At 45.8% G+C, this 24,426-nt stretch overlaps 1 protein-coding gene across 2 annotated transcripts in view; it reads right to left on the bottom strand.

Moving 5' to 3' along the window:
• Positions 1-8,890, bottom strand: part of LZTR1 (leucine zipper like post translational regulator 1) — a 30,586-nt gene extending 21,696 nt beyond the window's left edge. Inside the window, exons 1-5 of one of the 2 annotated variants that reach the window (XM_069960713.1) lie at positions 8,553-8,890; positions 7,463-7,525; positions 5,584-5,640; positions 5,017-5,096; positions 4,682-4,790 (exon numbers count right to left, since the gene is read on the bottom strand). In XM_069960713.1, coding sequence (XP_069816814.1) covers positions 4,682-4,790; positions 5,017-5,096; positions 5,584-5,640; positions 7,463-7,525; positions 8,553-8,701 — 458 coding nt within the window. In that variant the 5' untranslated portion in view covers positions 8,702-8,890. Of the gene's footprint in view, positions 1-4,681; positions 4,791-5,016; positions 5,097-5,583; positions 5,641-7,462; positions 7,526-8,524 lie in introns of both variants that reach the window. The other variant, XM_069960714.1, reaches the window with a different exon arrangement.
• Between the last annotated feature and the right edge of the window lie 15,536 nt (positions 8,891-24,426).

Below are 24,426 nucleotides of genomic sequence, written 5' to 3'. Positions count from 1 at the left end.
TCCCACCTCGGGTCTCCCAGCAGTTCCGAAGCTTCCATCGAGCCGTCCGAGCCTTCCAGCTTTTAGACCTCTGGCATATCCATAACCCCTCTGCCCGCCAATATTCCTTCTACTCGCAGCCCCACACCAGGCTGGACCACTTCTTTGGTAATGTACTTGCCCTGCGCACTCTCACCTCTTCCCACATCGAGCCTATCACATGGTCGGATCACGCACCTGTACTCCTGAACCTTGCTATCTCCCACCAAGCATCGCGTAGATGCCATTGGCGGTTAAATGAGAGACTTCTTAAGGTTCCGGAGCACAGAGACGTCCTGAAACAACATTTATCTCCCTATTTTTCCCTCAATGATCACTCTGTCTCCTCTATTGCCTCATTATGGGAAGCACACAAGGCGGTCATGAGGGGTCACTGCATCTCCCTGGCGTCCCATCTCAGGAAGAGTAGGCTAGAACAAGTGGCCCACTGGCAGATTCGCCTCCGGTCCTTGGAGGCTCGGATGCTTCTGCGCCCTGCGGTCCCTACCCTGCGTAGGATTGTAGAAATTAGGGTGAAGCTTAAAGATCTGGCTATGTCGCAGGTCGAGAAGCTCATGCAATATTCTAGACGACTCTACTACGAGAGGGGTAATAAGGCCCATACGCTCCTTGCAAAGCAGTTTAGGGACCGGCAGGCGCAGACTACTCCTTTTAGTATCCGCTCCCCGTCTGGCACTCATATTTATGACCCAGATGGGATAGCGGACCTTTTCCACGACTACTATACCTCCCTCTACTCTCTCCCCTCCTCCCTACCCGACGACCCTCTCGAGCAACGCTCTCTTATCTCCTCGTTCCTTTCTACCCTCCCCCTCCCTAGCCTTCCCTCGGAAGCCCGGGACCATCTGAATTCAGCCATTACCTCGGAGGAGCTGGAGGAGGTTATCAAAGCCCTGCCCAACGGCAAATCTCCCGGTGCGGATGGGTTCCCTTACTTGTACTACACAACGTTCGGAGAGGTCCTCAACCCACACCTCCTGAAACAGTTCGCTTCGTTTTTTTCAAGGGGACCCCACCCCGGACACTATGCTCTACTCGCACATTGTTGTTATCCCTAAGCCGGGGAAGGACGGCACCGCATGCGCTAGCTATCGGCCCATCACTCTTCTTAATTCTGATTTGAAAATTTTTGCTAAAATACTGGCCAACCGTCTCAATGCTTGGCTTCCCCAGCTCGTTCATCATGATCAAGTGGGCTTTGTCCCCTGCCGCCAAGCGGGAGACAACACCCGCCGGACGATTGACCAGATTGATGTGGCCGATAGACAGCGCTCCCCCATGCTCCTCCTGAGTCTCGACGCCGAAAAGGCCTTTGATCGCCTTTTGTGGCCGTTCCTCTTTACCACCCTGGAACACCTGGGCTTCCGAGGCGAGTTTATCACTGCCCTCCATGGACTTTATTCCACCCAGATGTCTGCAGTTCGACTCCCCCACGCCACATCCTCCCCCTTCCCTGTACGCAACGGCACACGCCAGGGATGTCCGCTGTCCCCATTGATCTTCGCTCTATGTATAGAGCCCCTTGCGGCTGCTATTCGAGCGCACCCGGACATCCATGGGGTCCGCCTACACGACAGGGAATTTAAAATTGCCCTCTACGCAGACGACGTCCTCCTCACTATCACCCAGCCACTGATTTCCCTGCCCTCCTTGCACACCCTCATCTCCTCCTTTGGCAAGCTGTCCGGTTATAAAATTAACACCTCCAAGACCGATGCCCTCCCCATTAATATCCCTAGTCCCCTCCTAGCCTCCCTTCAGCAGTCCTTCCCCTACACCTGGCAATCTTCTTCCCTCTCGTACCTTGGGGTTAAGCTAACTCCCTCATACTCTCTCCTCTTTCAAGCCAACTTCACCCCCTTAATCACCGAGGTCTCCCGGTTACTAAATACAAGGACGCATTTACCTATCTCCCTCATAGGCCGCATTAATGCGATAAAAATGACGATCCTGCCCAAATTTCTGTATCTCTTCGAGACCCTCCCTGTTATGGTACCCCGTCCTGCCCTTCGACGTATCCAGGCCCTTTTTCTTAGGTTTCTCTGGAAGGAGGAACGCCACAGAATTCCCCTCTCGGTCCTCACCTCGCCACTTCATAAGGGCGGGCTGTCGCTACTACCTGGCCGCACATCTGCGCACTATTCCTGCCTGGGCGTCCCTCCGTTCCTACAAGAAATTTGTGGAAATTGATAAGCTCTGGATAGCCCCTATTCATCCCTGCGCCCTCCTCTGGGCACCACGTCGTGTCTTACTGGACTCAGCGCTTCTGGCTACCATGGCCTTCCTTGTATCAATTTCGTCCCAATGCCGTTCTAAATATGATCTCTCTGCCCCGTCCTCCCCACTCGAACCCTTCCTCTTCACCCCCGACTTCCCAGTCAGTGTCACCTCCTCCATGACCCAACCCTGGTCCACTGCGGACCTGTTCAGGTTCTATGACCTAGTCAATCCGGTCACCCGGACATTCCCGGACTTCTCAGCGTTGGAAGGGAAGTACGGCTTAACACAGCGCACTTTTTTTTCCTATCTGCAGATCCGTGACCTCTTCCGCTCCCGTTTGGGCACCTTGACCTGCCCGCGCCCTAGCCAATTTGAGCTCTGTTGTTTGAGAGGTGCATCCTCCAAAGGGCTGATATCAGATCTTTACCATCTGCTCTTTCCGGCAGACCACCCGGGACATGGCTACATGCACAAATGGGAGCGAGACCTGGGCCTTACGATCACGCCATCTACGTGGCAGGTAGTGTGGCGTAAGGCGGCCACTTCTTCCTTATGTACACAATACAAGGAGGCTCAGTACAAACCACTCATGCGATGGTACCACACCCCTTACCTCCTCAATAAATTTAATCCAGCCTTTCCCAACACATGCTGGCGATGCCTGTCCGCCCCCGGGACACTACTCCACATATTCTGGGACAGCCCCCTGATCACCCCGTATTGGGCGATGGTGCAAAACACTGTACGAGAGGTCCTCGAGATTCAGGTCCCACTGACCCCTCTACACTTGCTCTTTAATGTCCCCCCGAGGTCTATAGGGACACGTGCTGCCAGGATGCTCCTCCATATTCTCACGGCTGCGAAGTGCCTTATTTCTCTTCACTGGAAGAGTACCTCCCCCCGTCCTTGCTGGACTTGCTGACGAGGGTTAGAGATGTCCGCAGTATGGAATCCCTTACGGCCACCTTGAATAATACCATAGATAAGTTCAACGAGGTCCGGGCGCCGTGGGACGCATTTTGGGACAGACGTCCAAGATAACTCTCCCCCTTTACCCTTCTCTCTCCCCTTTCCCTCTGATGTTCCCATTATCCCTTCTCTCATACTGCCTCTTCTCTTTTTCTCCTTTTCCATCCCTAGTCCTACCCCGGAGTAGGGTCTGTCCTTGCACTGCATTGCCTGAGGGGCCTAAGGTGTTCTCCATGCCCTACCATCAGTCACTAGGTCACACCTGACCCACACCCACCTGGCCCACCAGGTTATGCACTCTCTGTGTTTCTCAGCCCGGGCTTTTGCCCTCTGCAGGTCCCTCTCCGGACAATTGCTTGGTTCATGTTTGCAAATTGTTTGCTTTGTTGCTTGCTAATCATATTTTCCTTGTTCTCCCCATGGGTTTTCTGGTTGTGCTTCCTGCCCATGACTATGTCAGTTTTCTTATTTTACTTGACTCTTATGTTCTCTTATATTGGAAAATCATAATAAAAAGACAATTATTATAAGAAACAGCTTATAATTTTGCTTATAGACCATATTAAAGGATTTAGGGAGCTGGATGCCTAGGTAAGTCGAACTGTCTTGCCTCCAGTCAAAAGCAAGAGAGCGCAACTAGTGCCTGACCCAAACTCCTCTATAAGTGGTATAACACATGGAAGGGAAGGAATGGGGTCTGTCAGGGATAATATGTCATCTGCGTAGAGCGATATAACATGGGAACTACCTGTAATATTTACACCTGATATCTCAGTATGGCTTCTAATGGCTTGGGCTAACGGTTCGATAGTGAATACGAAAATCAAAGAGGACAGAGGGCATAGCTGTCGTGTGCCGGTGATATTTAAGTAATCCGACAGGGAGCCACTGACAAAAACTTTGGCTGAGGGAGTAGAATATAAAGCCCTCATTGCCAATAGTATGGGACCCCTGAATCCCATTTGTCGCAATACCGAGAAGGCATATGACCACAGGAGTCGTCCTGTGACAAAGTCAGCTCGGTCCGCAGAAATCAAGGACAGGAGGAGTGTCGCTAACCGCAACGCTAATTAACGGCAATAGATCGTCAATGTGGCCGTCGGCCGCACGTCGGGCTGCACAGAAGCATCCTTTTTTCACTGATTTCTGCCATGAAGCCCGACGTGCGGCTAAAAACGAGATGTGAACATACCCTTACCTGCCTTAGGTAGGGTAACACCAATACGCACTTCTGACATGTTGCTATGACATGTCAGATGTTTTTACAAATGATAGTTACACTTTAAGCAATCACAAATGGTGCAATGTTTCTCAGCCTCCTGGGGTGTGTCCAGCCCTATCGGGAGAGCACAGTGCACTACACCAACCCTACGCATGTATAATAGATGGTAATAGTGTGACCCGTCCTGTATTACAGATTGTGGCCTGGTAGCTCAGCTCTATATCTACTAACCTTCCTTCAATTTTCCATTCTGTCCAGAGACCAGTTCCAAACTTGTATTCGAAGAGATCATTCTTATTCTTCAGGTTGGAGTTGGAATAGATGTCACCCGTGTAGCCACCTGGCGATCATAACAGAGATCAAAATTACTAGTGTATCAATAGAATGGTTACTACAAAAAGAAACCAGACAACTGTGAATGATAATCCTCTCTAATAACCTGCAAGCTCCAGCTTCACAGACATTGTAAAGATAAATCCATGCAGGACAAAGATATATATATATATACACATAGTAAGAAACCATATTCTCCAAAACCCCATCCCAGTATGATGCGATTCACTCACCAAACACAAACATGCTGCTTCCGTAGACCACCGCAGAATGGTGATATCTGGGTGCAGGGGGGGTTCCTGTAGTAAAAGCCCTGTGTAAAGCACAGAGAACGTAGGTTATAGATACCACAGTGCTGGGTATCAAGAGCCTGTAACTAACATGAGGATCAGCATCTTGTACCTGGATTATACCTTCCTCCATTCACAGTAATGGGGACTCACATTACCCACTCATCTCAATGGGTCCAGAGAAATATCAGGGGGATTTTCTGCAGACTCGGCACATCTGACTGTATCCTTATAACTTTTACCATGGGGTTTAAAAGCGTATTAAAAAATATTTTTTGACTATTTGAGATATTAAAGGGATAACAACAGTAAGAGATATCCGGGGGGGGGGGGGGGGGGGGGGGGGGGAGGGGGTTACATAATAAAGAAGTCCTAATAACTACTCAGCCAATCAGTGACTGCAGCCGTGTCCTGCCCCCTTCAGTGATTGGCTGAGTGGGGATTTCTGAGGCGTGACATCACATTTAGGTAAGATATCGTGCAACATAATATAGGTGTGCACTGTGTTACCTGCACCAGGAGCAGTCTTTCACATCGAATCTCAGCAGGTCATTTAGCATGTTCTTCCTGTTGGTAATAAGCAATAGATTAATATACATAATTACTTTTACTCATCATAAACTGTATGATCAGATCAGTAATTCCGGCCTTAGGTAGCGTTCAGATCATAACATAAACTAGGAGATAGATAGATACAGCTACATATATCCCTGTGCAATAGGAGCCTGTCCTATAGGTCAGATCATACCATAAACTGGGATATATATATATATTATGCCCCTACCTGCCCTGTAAGTATATCTGGAGATGTGTGTGTGTATATTATATATATATATATATATATATATATATATATATATATATATATATTATATATATATATATATATATATATATATATATAAACAACTTTTATGCAAACTGGCACAATAAAGTAAGAGCACTTTTGCATTGGAGATGCGGTCCTTCACTTGCTTTGTTTGGATACGTTGGGGATAAGGGTCGAATCCCCTAAGGACTGTGCATCCCACATTGTGGTACCGCGGTTCCAACCTTTTGTGAAATATATATATATATATTGTACACACACACATACACGCAGCTTCATGCCCTGTCAGTATCCTTTGATGAATTTTCAAAATATACACTCACCGGCCACTTTATTAGGTACATCATGCTAGTAACGGGTTGGACCCCCTTTTGCCTTCAGAACTGCCCCAATTCTTGGTGGCATAGATACAAAAAGGTGCTGGAAGCTTCCTCAGAGATTTTGGTCCATATTGACATCACACAGTTGCCGCAGATTTGTCGGCTGCACATCCATGATGCCAATCTCCCGTTCCACCACATCCCAAAGATGCTCTATTGGATTGAGATCTGGTGACTGTGGAGGCCATTGGAGTACAGTGACCTCATTGTCATGTTCAAGAAACCAGTCTGAGATGATTCTAGCTTTATGACATGGCGCATTATCCTGCTGAAAGTAGCCATCAGATGTTGGGCCCATTGTGGTCATAAAGGGATGGACATGGTCAGCAACAATACTCAGGTAGGCTGTGGCGTTGCAACCATGCTCAATTGGTACCAAGGGGCCCAAAGAGTGCCAAGAAAATATTCCCCACACCATGACACCACCATCACCAGCCTGAACCGTTGATACAAGGCAGGATGGATCCATGCTTTCATGTTGTTGACGCCAAATTCTGACCCTACCATCCGAATGTCGCAGCAGAAATCGAGACTCATCAGACCAGGCAACGTTTTTCCAATCTTCTACTGTCCAATTTCGATGAGCTTGTGCAAATTGTAGCCTCAGTTTCCTGTTCTTAGCTGAGCGGAGTGGCCCCCGGTGTGGTCTTCTGCTGCTGTAGCCCATCTGCCTCAGAGTTGGCCGTACTGTGCGCTCAGAGATGCTCTTCTGCCTACCTTGGCTGTAACGGTTGGCTATTTGAGTCACTGTTGCCTTTCTATCAGCTGGAACCAGTCTGCCCATTCTCCTCTGACCTCTGGCATCAACAAGGCATTTCCGCCCACAGAACTGCCGCTCACTGGATGGTTTTTCTTTTTCGGACCATTCTCTGTAAACCCTAGAGATGGTTGTGCGTGAAAATCCCAGTAGACCAGCAGTTTCTGAAATACTCAGACCAGCCCTTCTGGCACCAACAACCATGCCACGTTCAAAGGCCTCAGATCACCTTTCTTCCCCATACTGATGCTCGGTTTGAACTGCAGGAGATTGTCTTGACCATGTCTACATGCCTAAATGCACTGAGTTGCCGCCATGTGATTGGCTGATTAGAAATTAAGTGGTAACGTGCAGTTGGACAGGTGTACCTAATAAAGTGGCCGGTGAGTGTATATTTAGAAGGAAAAATATTTAATCACTTACCCGTTATCACCGCCAAAAACGTAAATGGCGTCCTTATACGCTACAACCGTGTGTTTGCTGCGTCTGTAAGACACAAAATAATCATCATGTTATGTCTGCACCGGGGCTCAGTTACACCACCGCACCATATATATGGGGGAGGGGGGGGCTCTGTCCATAATTTATATATATATGGGGGGGCCTCTGTCCATGATATATATATATATATATATATATATATATGGGGGGGGGGCTGTCCATGTTATATATATATGGGGAGAGGGGGCTCTGTCCATAATTTATATATATATATATATATATATATATATATATATATATATATATGGGGGGGCTCTGTCCATGTTATATATATAGGGGGGCTCTTACCATTTTATATATATATATATATATATATATAGGGGCTCTTACCATTATATATATATATATATAGGGGGGCTCTTACCATGTTATATATATATAGGGGCTCTTACCATTATATATATATATAGGGGGGCTCTTACCATGTTATATATATAGGGGGGCTCTTACCATGTTATATATATAGGGGGGCTCTTACCATGTTATATATATATAGGGGGGCTCTTACCATGTTATATATATAGGGGGGCTCTTACCATGTTATATATATAGGGGGGCTCTTACCATGTTATATATATAGGGGGGCTCTTACCATGTTATATATATAGGGGGGCTCTTACCATGTTATATATATAGGGGGGCTCTTACCATGTTATATATATAGGGGGGCTCTTACCATGTTATATATATAGGGGGGCTCTTACCATGTTATATATATAGGGGGGCTCTTACCATGTTATATATATAGGGGGGCTCTTACCATGTTATATATATAGGGGGGCTCTTACCATGTTATATATATAGGGGGGCTCTTACCATGTTATATATAGGGGGGCTCTTACCATGTTATATATATAGGGGGGCTCTTACCATGTTATATATATAGGGGGGCTCTTACCATGTTATATATATATATGGGGACTCTTACCATGTTATATATATAGGGGGGCTCTTACCATGTTATATATATAGGGGGGCTCTTACCATGTTATATATATAGGGGGGCTCTTACCTGGCCCCCACAAACTCATCGCAGGGCAGCAGTCTCCTCCAGCGGTGAACACTCTCGAAGGGCCCGAAGTTGAGGGTCAGATATTCTACACTGTCCGAGCAGCTGTGGTCGAAGTCTACACTGGGGGCCACCTTGGACTTGCACGCCATTGGGGCACAGGGAGCCGGCGGTATATACTGTATACAGAGTACAGGGAGCCGGCGGTATATACTGTATACAGAGTACAGGGAGCCGGCGGTATATACTGTATACAGAGTACAGGGAGCCGGCGGTATATACTGTATACAGAGTACAGGGACCTGGCGGTATATACTGTATACAGAGTGCCGGCGGTATATAGTGTATACAGAGTACAGGGAGCCGGCGGTATATACTGTATACAGAGTTACAGGGAGCCGGCAGTATATACTGTATACAGAGTACAGGGAGCCGGCTGTATATACTGTATACAGAGTACAGGGAGCCGGCGGTATATACTGTATACAGAGTACAGGGAGCCGCTTGTATATACTGTATACAGAGTACAGGGAGCCGGCGGTATATCGTGTATACAGGGAGGACTCTGCCCTATCCCGTCACCGCCATTGCCTCTGCCCGGCTACACACACAGCGCCGGGGCCGCGGGAGCCATGGAGGCTGAGGAAGCTACATCAGGAAGAGGAGAGACAGCCGGAGCCGACAGGAAGACAGCGGAACCAACAACAGGACAGAACGTCTCCGACTATCCGCCAGCCGCATGACTCTATGGTATAGCGGTGAGCCGTGTACTGCAGCGACCTCTAGCGTTGGAAAATCAAACTAACGCAATGTATTTTTTAATTTAATTTTATTTTTTTGGGCTGCGATTTTTGTGCGTTCTTGGTTTTACAATTTAAGACGATTCATCGATGAGTGGCACAAAAGGCCATTTAAAGGGGAGTTCTATTCATTTGGATTCAACAGTGAGTGGAGGCAGTGAGGTACAGTAGTGACTTTTATTTGCATAAGAAGTATAGAACATGAACAGTTTATGCTTAATATCTCTCAGTATGGCGACTGGCAGAGATGGGTGACTGATGTTACACTGGAGATTGTTGGTGTATGTGGAGCCGCCCTGCTGTATGCTGGTAGGTAGTGTGATGAGAGGCCGTAAGGGTTATATGGGCCGTAAGCCGCAACGTTTCGTATCCCAGAAGAACTAAGGACAATGAGAAATTATCCCTCAGTATAAAGTAGTATAAAGTGGAGTGATGATAATCGGGATAATAAATAAGCTTCATGGCTTCATACCTCCCATAGGTCACACTATCTCCATTAGTTGTGGTGCTGACTCCAAGAAATCTCCTCACAGACATCTCCTCACAGGCTGTAGTCTCCTCACAGACATCTCACAGACATCTCCTCACAGGCTGTATTCTCCTCACAGACATCTCCTCACAGGCTGTAGTCTCCTCACAGACATCTCCTCACAGGCTGTAGTCTCCTCACAGACATCTCCTCACAGGCTGTAGTCTCCTCACAGACATCTCCTCACAGGCTGTAGTCCCCTCACAGACATCTCCCCACAGGCTGTAGTCTCCTCACAGACATCTCCTCACAGGCTGTAGTCTCCTCACAGACATCTCCTCACAGGCTGTAGTCTCCTCACAGACATCTCCTCACAGGCTGTAGTCTCCTCACAGACATCTCCTCACAGGCTGTAGTCTCCTCACAGACATCTCCCCACAGACATCTCCTCACAGGCTGTAGTCTCCTCACAGACATCTCCTCACAGGCTGTAGTCTCCTCACAGACATCTCTCAGGCTGTAGTCTCCTCACAGACATCTCCTCACAGGCTGTAGTCTTCTCACAGACATCTCCTCACAGGCTGTAGTCTCCTCACAGACATCTCCTCACAGGCTGTAGTCTCCTCACAGACATCTCCTCACAGGCTGCAGTCTCCTCACAGACATCTCCTCACAGGCTGTAGTCTCCTCACAGACATCTCCTCACAGGCTGTAGTCTCCTCACAGACATCTCACAGCCTGTAGTCTCCTCACAGGCTGTAGTCCCCTCACAGACATCTCCTCACAGGCTGCAGTCTCCTCACAGACATCTACTCACAGGCTGTAGTCTCCTCACAGACATCTCCTCACAGGCTGTAGTCTCCTCACAGACATCTCCTTACAGGCTGTAGTCTCCTCACAGACATCTCCTCACAGGCTGTAGTCTCCTCACAGACATCTCCTCACAGGCTGTAGTCTCCTCACAGACATCTCCTCACAGGCTGTAGTCTCCTCACAGACATCTCCTCACAGACATCTCCTCACAGGCTGTAGTCTCCTCACAGACATCTCCTCACAGACATCTCCTCACAGGCTGTAGTCTCCTCACAGACATCTCCTCTCAGGCTGTAGTCTCCTCACAGACATCTCCTCACAGGCTGTAGTCTCCTCACAGACATCTCCTCACAGGCTGTAGTCTCCTCACAGACATCTCCTCACAGGCTGTAGTCTCCTCACAGACATCTCCTCACAGGCTGTAGTCTCCTCACAGACATCTCCCCACAGGCTGTAGTCTCCTCACAGACATCTCCTCACAGGCTGTAGTCTCCTCACAGACATCTCCTCACAGGCTGTAGTCTCCCCACAGACATCTCCTCACAGGCTGTAGTCTCCTCACAGACATCTCCCCACAGGCTGTAGTCTCCTCACAGACATCTCCTCACAGGCTGTAGTCACCTCACAGACATCTCCTCACAGGCTGTAGTCTCCTCACAGACATCCCCTCACAGACATCTCCTCACAGGCATCTCCTCACAGGCTGTAGTCTTCTCAGCTACAGCTGCACTCATCTACTCTAATAATCCTGTCAAGTAATGGACTCCCGACGTCTCGGACTCCAGTACATCTCCTCACAGAGATCTCCTACAGGCTGTAGTCCCCTCAGAGGAGGCAGCTGGTGTTGCTATGGTAACTCCCTGCTGTGGTGTGTATCTATGGTGACCCTCTCCAGCATGGCTCCTCTCTATAATACAATACAGAATAACCAGTATATTCAGGTGATGATGTCCAGGTGTAATATTCAGGTAATTGTGTCTAGGTGTATTATTCAGGTGATGATGTCCAGGTGTAATATTCAGGTAATTGTGTCTTGGTGTAATATTCAGGTGATGATGTGATGTCCGGTTGTAATATTCAAGTGATGATGTCCGGGTGTAATATTCAGGTGATGATGTCCTGGTGTAATAGTCAGGTGATGGTGTCCGGGTGTAATATTCAGGTGATGGTGTCCTGGTGTAATATTCAGGTGATGGTGTCCTGGTGTAATATTCAGGTGATGGTGTCCTGGTGTAATATTCAGGTGATGGTGTCCTGGTGTAATATTCAGGTGATGGTGTCCTGGTGTAATATTCAGGTGATGGTGTCCTGGTGCAATATTCAGGTGATGATGTCCTGGTGTAATAGTCAGGTGATGGTGTCCGGGTGTAATATTCAGGTGATGGTGTCCTGGTGTAATATTCAGGTGATGTCCCGGTGTAATATTCAGGTGATGGTGTCCTGGTGTAATATTCAGGTGATGATGTCCTGGTGTAATATTCAGGTGATGATGTCCTGGTGTAATAGTCAGGTGATAGTGTCCGGGTGTAATATTCAGGTGATGGTGTCCGGGTGTAATATTCAGGTGATGGTGTCCGGTTGTAATAGTCAGTTGATGGTGTCCTGGTGTAATATTCAGGTGATGATGTCCTGGTGTAATATTCAGGTGATGGTGTCCTGGTGTAATATTCAGGTGATGGTGTCCTGGTGTAATATTCAGGTGATGGTGTCCTGGTGCAATATTCAGGTGATGATGTCCTGGTGTAATAGTCAGGTGATGGTTTCCGGGTGTAATATTCAGGTGATGGTGTCCTGGTGTAATATTCAGGTGATGTCCCGGTGTAATATTCAGGTGATGGTGTCCTGGTGTAATATTCAGGTGATGATGTCCTGGTGTAATAGTCAGGTGATAGTGTCCGGGTGTAATATTCAGGTGATGGTGTCCGGGTGTAATAGTCAGGTGATGATGTCCGGGTGTAATATTCAGGTGATGTCCTGGTGTAATATTCAGATGATGATGTCCTGGTGTAATAGTCAGGTGATGGTGTCTGGGTGTAATATTCAGGTGATGGTGTCCTGGTGTAATATTCAGGTGATGGTGTCCTGGTGTAATATTCAGGTGATGGTGTCCGGTTGTAATAGTCAGTTGATGGTGTCCTGGTGTAATATTCAGGTGATGATGTCCTGGTGTAATATTCAGGTGATGGTGTCCTGGTGTAATATTCAGGTGATGGTGTCCTGGTGTAATATTCAGGTGATGGTGTCCTGGTGCAATATTCAGGTGATGATGTCCTGGTGTAATAGTCAGGTGATGGTGTCCGGGTGTAATATTCAGGTGATGGTGTCCGGGTGTAATATTCAGGTGATGGTGTCCTGGTGTAATATTCAGGTGATGGTGTCCTGGTGTAATATTCAGGTGATGATGTCCTGGTGTAATAGTCAGGTGATGATGTCCGGGTGTAATATTCAGGTGATGTCCTGGTGTAATATTCAGATGATGATGTCCTGGTGTAATAGTCAGGTGATGGTGTCTGGGTGTAATATTCAGGTGATGGTGTCCTGGTGTAATATTCAGGTGATGGTGTCCTGGTGTAATATTCAGGTGATGGTGTCCGGTTGTAATAGTCAGTTGATGGTGTCCTGGTGTAATATTCAGGTGATGATGTCCTGGTGTAATATTCAGGTGATGGTGTCCTGGTGTAATATTCAGGTGATGGTGTCCTGGTGTAATATTCAGGTGATGGTGTCCTGGTGCAATATTCAGGTGATGATGTCCTGGTGTAATAGTCAGGTGATGGTGTCCGGGTGTAATATTCAGGTGATGGTGTCCGGGTGTAATATTCAGGTGATGGTATCCTGGTGTAATATTCAGGTGATGGTGTCCTGGTGTAATATTCAGGTGATGATGTCCTGGTGTAATAGTCAGGTGATAGTGTCCGGGTGTAATATTCAGGTGATGGTGTCCGGGTGTAATAGTCAGGTGATGATGTCCTGGTGTAATATTCAGGTGATGGTGTGATGTCCGGTTGTAATATTCAGGTGATGGTGTCCTGATGTAATCTTCAGGTTATGAAGTCCTGGTGTAATATTCAGGTGATGGTGTCCTGGTGTAATATTCAGGTGATGGTGTCCTGGTGTAATATTCAGGTGATGGTGTCCTGGTGTAATATTCAGGTGATTATGTCCTGGTGTAATATTCAGGTGATGATGTGATGTCCTGGTGTAATATTCAGGTGATGGTGTCCTGATGTAATCTTCAGGTTATGAAGTCCTGGTGTAATAGTCAGGTGATGGTGTCCTGGTGTAATATTCAGGTGATGGTGTCCTGGTGTAATATTCAGGTGATGTCCCGGTGTAATATTCAGGTGATGGTGTCCTGGTGTAATATTCAGGTGATGGTGTCCTGGTGTAATATTCAGGTGATTATGTCCTGGTGTAATAGTCAGGTGATGGTGTCCTGGTGTAATATTCAGGTGATGGTGTCCTGGTGTAATATTCAGGTGATGTCCCGGTGTAATATTCAGGTGATGGTGTCCTGGTGTAATATTCAGGCGATGATGTCCTGGTGTAATAGTCAGGTGATGGTGTCCGGGTGTAATATTCAGGTGATGGTGTCCGGGTGTAATAGTCAGGTGATGATGTCCTGGTGTAATATTCAGGTGATGGTGTCCTGGTGTAATATTCAGGTGATGTCCTGGTGTAATATTCAGGTGATTATGTCCTGGTGTAATATTCAGGTGATTATGTCCTGGTGTAATATTCAGGTGATGATGTGATGTCCGGTTGTAATATTCAGGTGATGGTGTCCTGATGTAATCTTCAGGTTATGAAGTCCTGGTGTAATAGTCAGGTGATGGTGTCCTGGTGTAATATTCAGGTGATGGTGTCCTGGTGTAATATTCAGGTGATGTCCCGGTGTAATATTCAGGTGATGGTGTCCTGGTGTAATATTCAGGTGATGATGTCCTGGTGTAATAGTCAGGTGATGGTGTCCGGGTGTAATATTCAGGTGATGGTGTCCGGGTGTAATAGTCAGGTGATGATGTCCTGGTGTAATATTCAGGTGATGGTGTCCTGGTGTAATATTCAGGTGATGTCCTGGTGTAATATTCAGGTGATTATGTCCTGGTGTAATATTCAGGTGATTATGTCCTGGTGTAATATTCAGGTGATGATGTGATGTCCGGTTGTAATATTCAGGTGATGGTGTCCTGATGTAATCTTCAGGTTATGAAGTCCTGGAGTAATAGTCAGGTGATGGTGTCCTGGTGTAATATTGAGGTGATGGTGTCCTGGTGTAATCTTCAGGTTATGAAGTCCTGGAGTAATAGTCAGGTGATGGTGTCCTGGTGTAATATTCAGGTGATGGTGTCCGGGTGTAATAGTCAGGTGATGATGTCCTGGTGTAATATTCAGGTGATGGTGTCCTGGTGTAATATTCAGGTGATGTCCTGGTGTAATATTCAGGTGATTATGTCCTGGTGTAATATTCAGGTGATTATGTCCTGGTGTAATATTCAGGTGATGATGTGATGTCCGGTTGTAATATTCAGGTGATGGTGTCCTGATGTAATCTTCAGGTTATGAAGTCCTGGAGTAATAGTCAGGTGATGGTGTCCTGGTGTAATATTGAGGTGATGGTGTCCTGGTGTAATATTCAGGTGATGTCCCGGTGTAATATTCAGGTGATGGTGTCCTGGTGTAATATTCAGGTGATGATGTCCTGGTGTAATAGTCAGGTGATGGTGTCCGGGTGTAATATTCAGGTGATGGTGTCCGGGTGTAATAGTCAGGTGATGATGTCCTGGTGTAATATTCAGGTGATGGTGTCCTGGTGTAATATTCAGGTGATGTCCTGGTGTAATATTCAGGTGATGATGTCCTGGTGTAATATTCAGGTGATGATGTGATGTCCGGTTGTAATATTCAGGTGATGGTGTCCTGGTGTAATATTTAGGTGATGGTGTCCTGGTGTAATATTCAGGTGATGATGTATAGGTGTAATATTCAGGTGATGGTGTCCTGGTGTAATTTTCAGGTGATGATGTCCGGGTTTAATATTTAGGTGATGGTGTCCGGGTTTAATATTCAGATGATGATGTCCGGGTGTAATATTCAGGTGATGTCCAGGTGTAATATTCAGTTGATGGTGTCCGGGTGTAATATTCAGATGATGATGTCCGGGTGTAATATTCAGGTGATGGTGTCCGGGTGTAATATTCAGATGATGATATCCGGGTGTAATATTCAGGTGATAATGTGTAATATTCAGGTGATGTCCGGGTGTAATATTCAGATGATGATGTCCGGGTGTAATATTCAGGTGATGTATGGGTGTAATATTCAGGTGATGGTGTCCGGGTGTAATATTCAGGTGATGGTGTCCGGGTGTAATATTCAGATGATGATGTCCGGGTGTAATATTCAGGTGATGATGTCCGGGTGTAATATTCAGGTGATGTCCGGGTGTAATATTCAGGTGAGGTCCGGGTGTAATATTCAGGTGATGATGTCCGGGTGTAATATTCAAGTGATGGTGTCCTGGTGTAATATTCAGGTGTTGATGTCGGGGTGTAATATTCAGGTGATGATGTCCTGGTGTAATATTCAGGTGATGGTGTCCTGGTGTAATATTCAGGTGATGATGTCCGGGTGTAATATTCAGGTGATGTCCGGGTGTAATATTCAGGTGATGGTGTCCTGGTGTAATATTCAGGTGATGATGTCCGGGTGTAATATTCAGGTGATGGTGTCCTGGTGTAATATTCAGGTGATGGTGTCCGGTTGTAATAGTCAGTTGATGGAGTCCTGGTGTAATATTCAGGTGATGATGTCCTGGTGTAATATTCAGGTGATAGTGTCCTGGTGTAATATTCAGGTGATGGTGTCCTGGTGTAATATTCAGGTGATGGTGTCCTGGTGCAATATTCAGGTGATGATGTCCTGGTGTAATAGTCAGGTGATGGTGTCCGGGTGTAATATTCAGGTGATGGTGTCCTGGTGTAATATTCAGGTGATGTCCCGGTGTAATATTCAGGTGATGGTCTCCTGGTGTAATATTCAGGTGATGATGTCCTGGTGTAATATTCAGGTGATGATGTCCTGGTGTAATAGTCAGGTGATAGTGTCCGGGTGTAATATTCAGGTGATGGTGTCCGGGTGTAATATTCAGGTGATGGTGTCCGGTTGTAATAGTCAGTTGATGGTGTCCTGGTGTAATATTCAGGTGATGATGTCCTGGTGTAATAGTCAGGTGATAGTGTCCGGGTGTAATATTAAGGTGATGGTGTCCGGGTGTAATAGTCAGGTGATGATGTCCGGGTGTAATATTCAGGTGATGTCCTGGTGTAATATTCAGATGATGATGTCCTGGTGTAATAGTCAGGTGATGGTGTCTGGGTGTAATATTCAGGTGATGGTGTCCTGGTAAAATATTCAGGTGATGGTGTCCTGGTGTAATATTCAGGTGATGGTGTCCGGTTGTAATAGTCAGTTGATGGTGTCCTGGTGTAATATTCAGGTGATGATGTCCTGGTGTAATATTCAGGTGATGGTGTCCTGGTGTAATATTCAGGTGATGGTGTCCTGGTGTAATATTCAGGTGATGGTGTCCTGGTGCAATATTCAGGTGATGATGTCCTGGTGTAATAGTCAGGTGATGGTGTCCGGGTGTAATATTCAGGTGATGGTGTCCTGGTGTAATATTCAGGTGATGTCCCGGTGTAATATTCAGGTGATGGTGTCCTGGTGTAATATTCAGGTGATGATGTCCTGGTGTAATAGTCAGGTGATAGTGTCCGGGTGTAATATTCAGGTGATGGTGTCCGGGTGTAATAGTCAGGTGATGATGTCCTGGTGTAATATTCAGGTGATGGTGTCCTGGTGTAATATTCAGGTGATGTCCTGGTGTAATATTCAGGTGATTATGTCCTGGTGTAATATTCAGGTGATGATGTGATGTCCGGTTGTAATATTCAGGTAATGGTGTCCTGATGTAATCTTCAGGTTATGAAGTCCTGGTGTAATATTCAGGTGATGGTGTCCTGGTGTAATATTCAGGTGATGTCCCGGTGTAATATTCAGGTGATGGTGTCCTGGTGTAATATTCAGGTGATGTCCCGGTGTAATATTCAGGTGATGGTGTCCTGGTGTAATATTCAGGTGATGATGTCCTGGTGTAATAGTCAGGTGATAGTGTCCGGGTGTAATATTCAGGTGATGGTGTCCAGGTGTAATAGTCAGGTGATGATGTACTGGTGTAATATTCAGGTGATAGTGTCCTGGTGTAATATTCAGGTGATGTCCTGGTGTAATATTCAGGTGATTATGTCCTGGTGTAATATTCAGGTGATGATGTGATGTCCGGTTGTAATATTCAGGTGATGGTGTCCTGATGTAATCTTCAGGTTATGAAGTCCTGGTGTAATATTCAGGTGATGGTGTCCTGGTGTAATATTCAGGTGATGGTGTCCTGGTGTAATATTCAGGTGATGGTGTCCTGGTGTAATATTCAGGTGATTATGTCCTGGTGTAATATTCAGGTGATGATGTGATGTCCGGTTGTAATATTCAGGTGATGGTGTCCTGGTGTAATATTCAGGTGATGGTGTCCTGGTGTAATATTCAGGTGATGTCCCGGTGTAATATTCAGGTGATGGTGTCCTGGTGTAATATTCAGGTGATGATGTCCTGGTGTAATAGTCAGGTGATGGTGTCCGGGTGTAATATTCAGGTGATGGTGTCCCGGTGTAATAGTCAGGTGATGATATCCTGGTGTAATATTCAGGTGATGGTGTCCTGGTGTAATATTCAGGTGATGTCCTGGTGTAATATTCAGGTGATTATGTCCTGGTGTAATATTCAGGTGATTATGTCCTGATGTAATATTCAGGTGATGATGTGATGTCCGGTTGTAATATTCAGGTGATGGTGTCCTGATGTAATCTTCAGGTTATGAAGTCCTGGTGTAATAGTCAGGTGATGGTGTCCTGGTGTAATATTCAGGTGATGGTGTCCTGGTGTAATATTCAGGTGATGTCCCGGTGTAATATTCAGGTGATGGTGTCCTGGTGTAATATTCAGGTGATGATGTCCTGGTGTAATAGTCAGGTGATGGTGTCCGGGTGTAATATTCAGGTGATGGTGTCCGGGTGTAATAGTCAGGTGATGATGTCCTGGTGTAATATTCAGGTGATGGTGTCCTGGTGTAATATTCAGGTGATGTCCTGGTGTAATATTCAGGTGATGATGTCCTGGTGTAATATTCAGGTGATGATGTGATGTCCGGTTGTAATATTCAGGTGATGGTGTCCTGGTGTAATATTTAGGTGATGGTGTCCTGGTGTAATATTCAGGTGATGATGTCTAGGTGTAATATTCAGGTGATGGTGTCCTGGTGTAATTTTCAGGTGATGATGTTCGGGTTTAATATTTTGGTGATGGTGTCCGGGTTTAATATTCAGATGATGATGTCCGGGTGTAATATTCAGGTGATGTCCAGGTGTAATATTCAGTTGATGGTGTCCGGGTGTAATAGTCAGATGATGATGTCCGGGTGTAATATTCAGATGATGATGTCCGGGTGTAATATTCAGGTGATGGTGTCCGGGTGTAATATTCAGATGATGATGTCCGGGTGTAATATTCAGGTGATAATGTGTAATATTCAGGTGATGTCCGGGTGTAATATTCAGATGATGATGTCCGGGTGTAATATTCAGGTGATGTATGGGTGTAATATTCAGGTGATGGTGTCCGGGTGTAATATTCAGGTGATTGTGTCCGGGTGTAATATTCAGATGATGATGTCCGGGTGTAATATTCAGGTGATGATGTCCGGGTGTAATATTCAGGTGATGGTGTCCTGGTGTAATATTCAGGTGATGATGTCCGGGTGTAATATTCAGGTGATGATGTCCTGGTGTAATATTCAGGTGATGGTGTCCTGGTGTAATATTCAGGTAATGATGTCCGGGTGTAATATTCAGGTGATGTCCGGGTGTAATATTCAGGTGATGGTGTCCTGGTGTAATATTCAGGTGATGATGTCCGGGTGTAATATTCAGGTGATGGTGTCCGGGTGTAATATTCAGGTGATGGTGTCCGGGTGTAATATTCAGGTGATGATGTGTAATATTCAGGTGATGATGTCCGGGTGTAATATTCAGGTGATGATGTCCGGGTGTAATATTCAGGTGATGGTGTCCGGGTGTAATATTCAGGTGATGATGTCCGGGTGTAATATTCAGGTGATGGTGTCCTGGTGTAATATTCAGGTGATTATGTCCTGGTGTAATATTCAGGTGATGATGTCCGGGTGTAATATTCAGGTGATGGTGTCCTGGTGTAATATTCAGGTGATGGTGTCCGGTTGTAATAGTCAGTTGATGGTGTCCTGGTGTAATATTCAGGTGATGATGTCCTGGTGTAATATTCAGGTGATGGTGTCCTGGTGTAATATTCAGGTGATGGTGTCCTGGTGTAATATTCAGGTGATGGTGTCCTGGTGTAATATTCAGGTGATGATGTCCTGGTGTAATAGTCAGGTGATGGTGTCCGGGTGTAATATTCAGGTGATGGTGTCCTGGTGTAATATTCAGGTGATGTCCCGGTGTAATATTCAGGTGATGGTCTCCTGGTGTAATATACAGGTGATGATGTCCTGGTGTAATAGTCAGGTGATGGTGTCCGGGTGTAATATTCAGGTGATGGTGTCCGGGTGTAATATTCAGGTGATGGTGTGCGGTTGTAATAGTCAGTTGATGGTGTCCTGGTGTAATATTCAGGTGATGATGTCCTGGTGTAATATTCAGGTGATGGTGTCCTGGTGTAATATTCAGGTGATGGTGTCCTGGTGTAATATTCAGGTGATGGTGTCCTGGTGCAATATTCAGGTGATGATGTCCTGGTGTAACAGTCAGGTGATGGTGTCCGGGTGTAATATTCAGGTGATGGTGTCCTGGTGTAATATTCAGGTGATGTCCCGGTGTAATATTCAGGTGATGGTGTCCTGGTGTAATATTCAGGTGATGATGTCCTGGTGTAATATTCAGGTGATGATGTCCTGGTGTAATAGTCAGGTGATGGTGTCCGGGTGTAATATTCAGGTGATGGTGTCCGGGTGTAATAGTCAGGTGATGATGTCCGGGTGTAATATTCAGGTGATGTCCTGGTGTAATATTCAGATGATGATGTCCTGGTGTAATAGTCAGGTGATGGTGTCTGGGTGTAATATTCAGGTGATGGTGTCCTGGTGTAATATTCAGGTGATGGTGTCCTGGTGTAATATTCAGGTGATGGTGTCCGGTTGTAATAGTCAGTTGATGGTGTCCTGGTGTAATATTCAGGTGATGATGTCCTGGTGTAATATTCAGGTGATGGTGTCCTGGTGTAATATTCAGGTGATGGTGTCCTGGTGTAATATTCAGGTGATGGTGTCCTGGTGCAATATTCAGGTGATGATGTCCTGGTGTAATAGTCAGGTGATGGTGTCCGGGTGTAATATTCAGGTGATGGTGTCCTGGTGTAATATTCAGGTGATGTCCCGGTGTAATATTCAGGTGATGGTGTCCTGGTGTAATATTCAGGTGATGATGTCCTGGTGTAATAGTCAGGTGATGGTGTCCGGGTGTAATATTCAGGTGATGGTGTCCGGGTGTAATAGTCAGGTGATGATGTCCTGGTGTAATATTCAGGTGATGGTGTCCTGGTGTAATATTCAGGTGATGTCCTGGTGTAATATTCAGGTGATTATGTCCTGGTGTAATATTCAGGTGATGATGTGATGTCCGGTTGTAATATTCAGGTGATGGTGTCCTGATGTAATCTTCAGGTTATGAAGTCCTGGTGTAATATTCAGGTGATGGTGTCCGGGTGTAATATTCAGGTGATGTCCCGGTGTAATATTCAGGTGATGGTGTCCTGGTGTAATATTCAGGTGATGATGTCCTGGTGTAATAGTCAGGTGATAGTGTCCGGGTGTAATATTCAGGTGATGGTGTCCGGGTGTAATAGTCAGGTGATGATGTACTGGTGTAATATTCAGGTGATGGTGTCCTGGTGTAATATTCAGGTGATGTCCTGGTGTAATATTCAGGTGATGATGTCCTGGTGTAATATTCAGGTGATGATGTGATGTCCGGTTGTAATATTCAGGTGATGATGTGTAATATTCAGGTGATGATGTCCGGGTGTAATATTCAGGTGATGATGTCCGGGTGTAATATTCAGGTGATGGTGTCCGGGTGTAATATTCAGGTGATGGAGTCCGGGTGTAATATTCAGGTGATGGTGTCCTGGTGTAATATTCAGGTGATTATGTCCTGGTGTAATATTCAGGTGATGATGTCCGGGTGTAATATTCAGGTGATGGTGTCCTGGTGTAATATTCAGGTGATGGTGTCCGGTTGTAATAGTCAGTTGATGGTGTCCTGGTGTAATATTCAGGTGATGATGTCCTGGTGTAATATTCAGGTGATGGTGTCCTGGTGTAATATTCAGGTGATGGTGTCCTGGTGTAATATTCAGGTGATGGTGTCCTGGTGCAATATTCAGGTGATGATGTCCTGGTGTAATAGTCAGGTGATGGTGTCCGGGTGTAATATTCAGGTGATGGTGTCCTGGTGTAATATTCAGGTGATGTCCCGGTGTAATATTCAGGTGATGGTCTCCTGGTGTAATATACAGGTGATGATGTCCTGGTGTAATAGTCAGGTGATAGTGTCCGGGTGTAATATTCAGGTGATGGTGTCCGGGTGTAATATTCAGGTGATGGTGTGCGGTTGTAATAGTCAGTTGATGGTGTCCTGGTGTAATATTCAGGTGATGATGTCCTGGTGTAATATTCAGGTGATGGTGTCCTGGTGTAATATTCAGGTGATGGTGTCCTGGTGTAATATTCAGGTGATGGTGTCCTGGTGCAATATTCAGGTGATGATGTCCTGGTGTAATAGTCAGGTGATGGTGTCCGGGTGTAATATTCAGGTGATGGTGTCCTGGTGTAATATTCAGGTGATGTCCCGGTGTAATATTCAGGTGATGGTGTCCTGGTGTAATATTCAGGTGATGATGTCCTGGTGTAATAGTCAGGTGATGGTGTCCGGGTGTAATATTCAGGTGATGGTGTCCCGGTGTAATAGTCAGGTGATGATATCCTGGTGTAATATTCAGGTGATGGTGTCCTGGTGTAATATTCAGGTGATGTCCTGGTGTAATATTCAGGTGATTATGTCCTGGTGTAATATTCAGGTGATTATGTCCTGATGTAATATTCAGGTGATGATGTGATGTCCGGTTGTAATATTCAGGTGATGGTGTCCTGATGTAATCTTCAGGTTATGAAGTCCTGGTGTAATAGTCAGGTGATGGTGTCCTGGTGTAATATTCAGGTGATGGTGTCCTGGTGTAATATTCAGGTGATGTCCCGGTGTAATATTCAGGTGATGGTGTCCTGGTGTAATATTCAGGTGATGATGTCCTGGTGTAATAGTCAGGTGATGGTGTCCGGGTGTAATATTCAGGTGATGGTGTCCGGGTGTAATAGTCAGGTGATGATGTCCTGGTGTAATATTCAGGTGATGGTGTCCTGGTGTAATATTCAGGTGATGTCCTGGTGTAATATTCAGGTGATGATGTCCTGGTGTAATATTCAGGTGATGATGTGATGTCCGGTTGTAATATTCAGGTGATGGTGTCCTGGTGTAATATTTAGGTGATGGTGTCCTGGTGTAATATTCAGGTGATGATGTCTAGGTGTAATATTCAGGTGATGGTGTCCTGGTGTAATTTTCAGGTGATGATGTTCGGGTTTAATATTTTGGTGATGGTGTCCGGGTTTAATATTCAGATGATGATGTCCGGGTGTAATATTCAGGTGATGTCCAGGTGTAATATTCAGTTGATGGTGTCCGGGTGTAATAGTCAGATGATGATGTCCGGGTGTAATATTCAGATGATGATGTCCGGGTGTAATATTCAGGTGATGGTGTCCGGGTGTAATATTCAGATGATGATGTCCGGGTGTAATATTCAGGTGATAATGTGTAATATTCAGGTGATGTCCGGGTGTAATATTCAGATGATGATGTCCGGGTGTAATATTCAGGTGATGTATGGGTGTAATATTCAGGTGATGGTGTCCGGGTGTAATATTCAGGTGATTGTGTCCGGGTGTAATATTCAGATGATGATGTCCGGGTGTAATATTCAGGTGATGATGTCCGGGTGTAATATTCAAGTGATGGTGTCCTGGTGTAATATTCAGGTGATGATGTCCGGGTGTAATATTCAGGTGATGATGTCCTGGTGTAATATTCAGGTGATGGTGTCCTGGTGTAATATTCAGGTAATGATGTCCGGGTGTAATATTCAGGTGATGTCCGGGTGTAATATTCAGGTGATGGTGTCCTGGTGTAATATTCAGGTGATGATGTCCGGGTGTAATATTCAGGTGATGGTGTCCGGGTGTAATATTCAGGTGATGGTGTCCGGGTGTAATATTCAGGTGATGATGTGTAATATTCAGGTGATGATGTCCGGGTGTAATATTCAGGTGATGATGTCCGGGTGTAATATTCAGGTGATGGTGTCCGGGTGTAATATTCAGGTGATGGTGTCCGGGTGTAATATTCAGGTGATGGTGTCCTGGTGTAATATTCAGGTGATTATGTCCTGGTGTAATATTCAGGTGATGATGTCCGGGTGTAATATTCAGGTGATGGTGTCCTGGTGTAATATTCAGGTGATGGTGTCCGGTTGTAATAGTCAGTTGATGGTGTCCTGGTGTAATATTCAGGTGATGATGTCCTGGTGTAATATT

The sequence above is a fragment of the Dendropsophus ebraccatus genome, chromosome 3, assembly GCF_027789765.1.
Source record: "Dendropsophus ebraccatus isolate aDenEbr1 chromosome 3, aDenEbr1.pat, whole genome shotgun sequence".
Lineage (NCBI taxonomy): Eukaryota > Metazoa > Chordata > Amphibia > Anura > Hylidae > Dendropsophus > Dendropsophus ebraccatus.
This window is presented reverse-complemented; position numbering and strand designations above follow the sequence as displayed.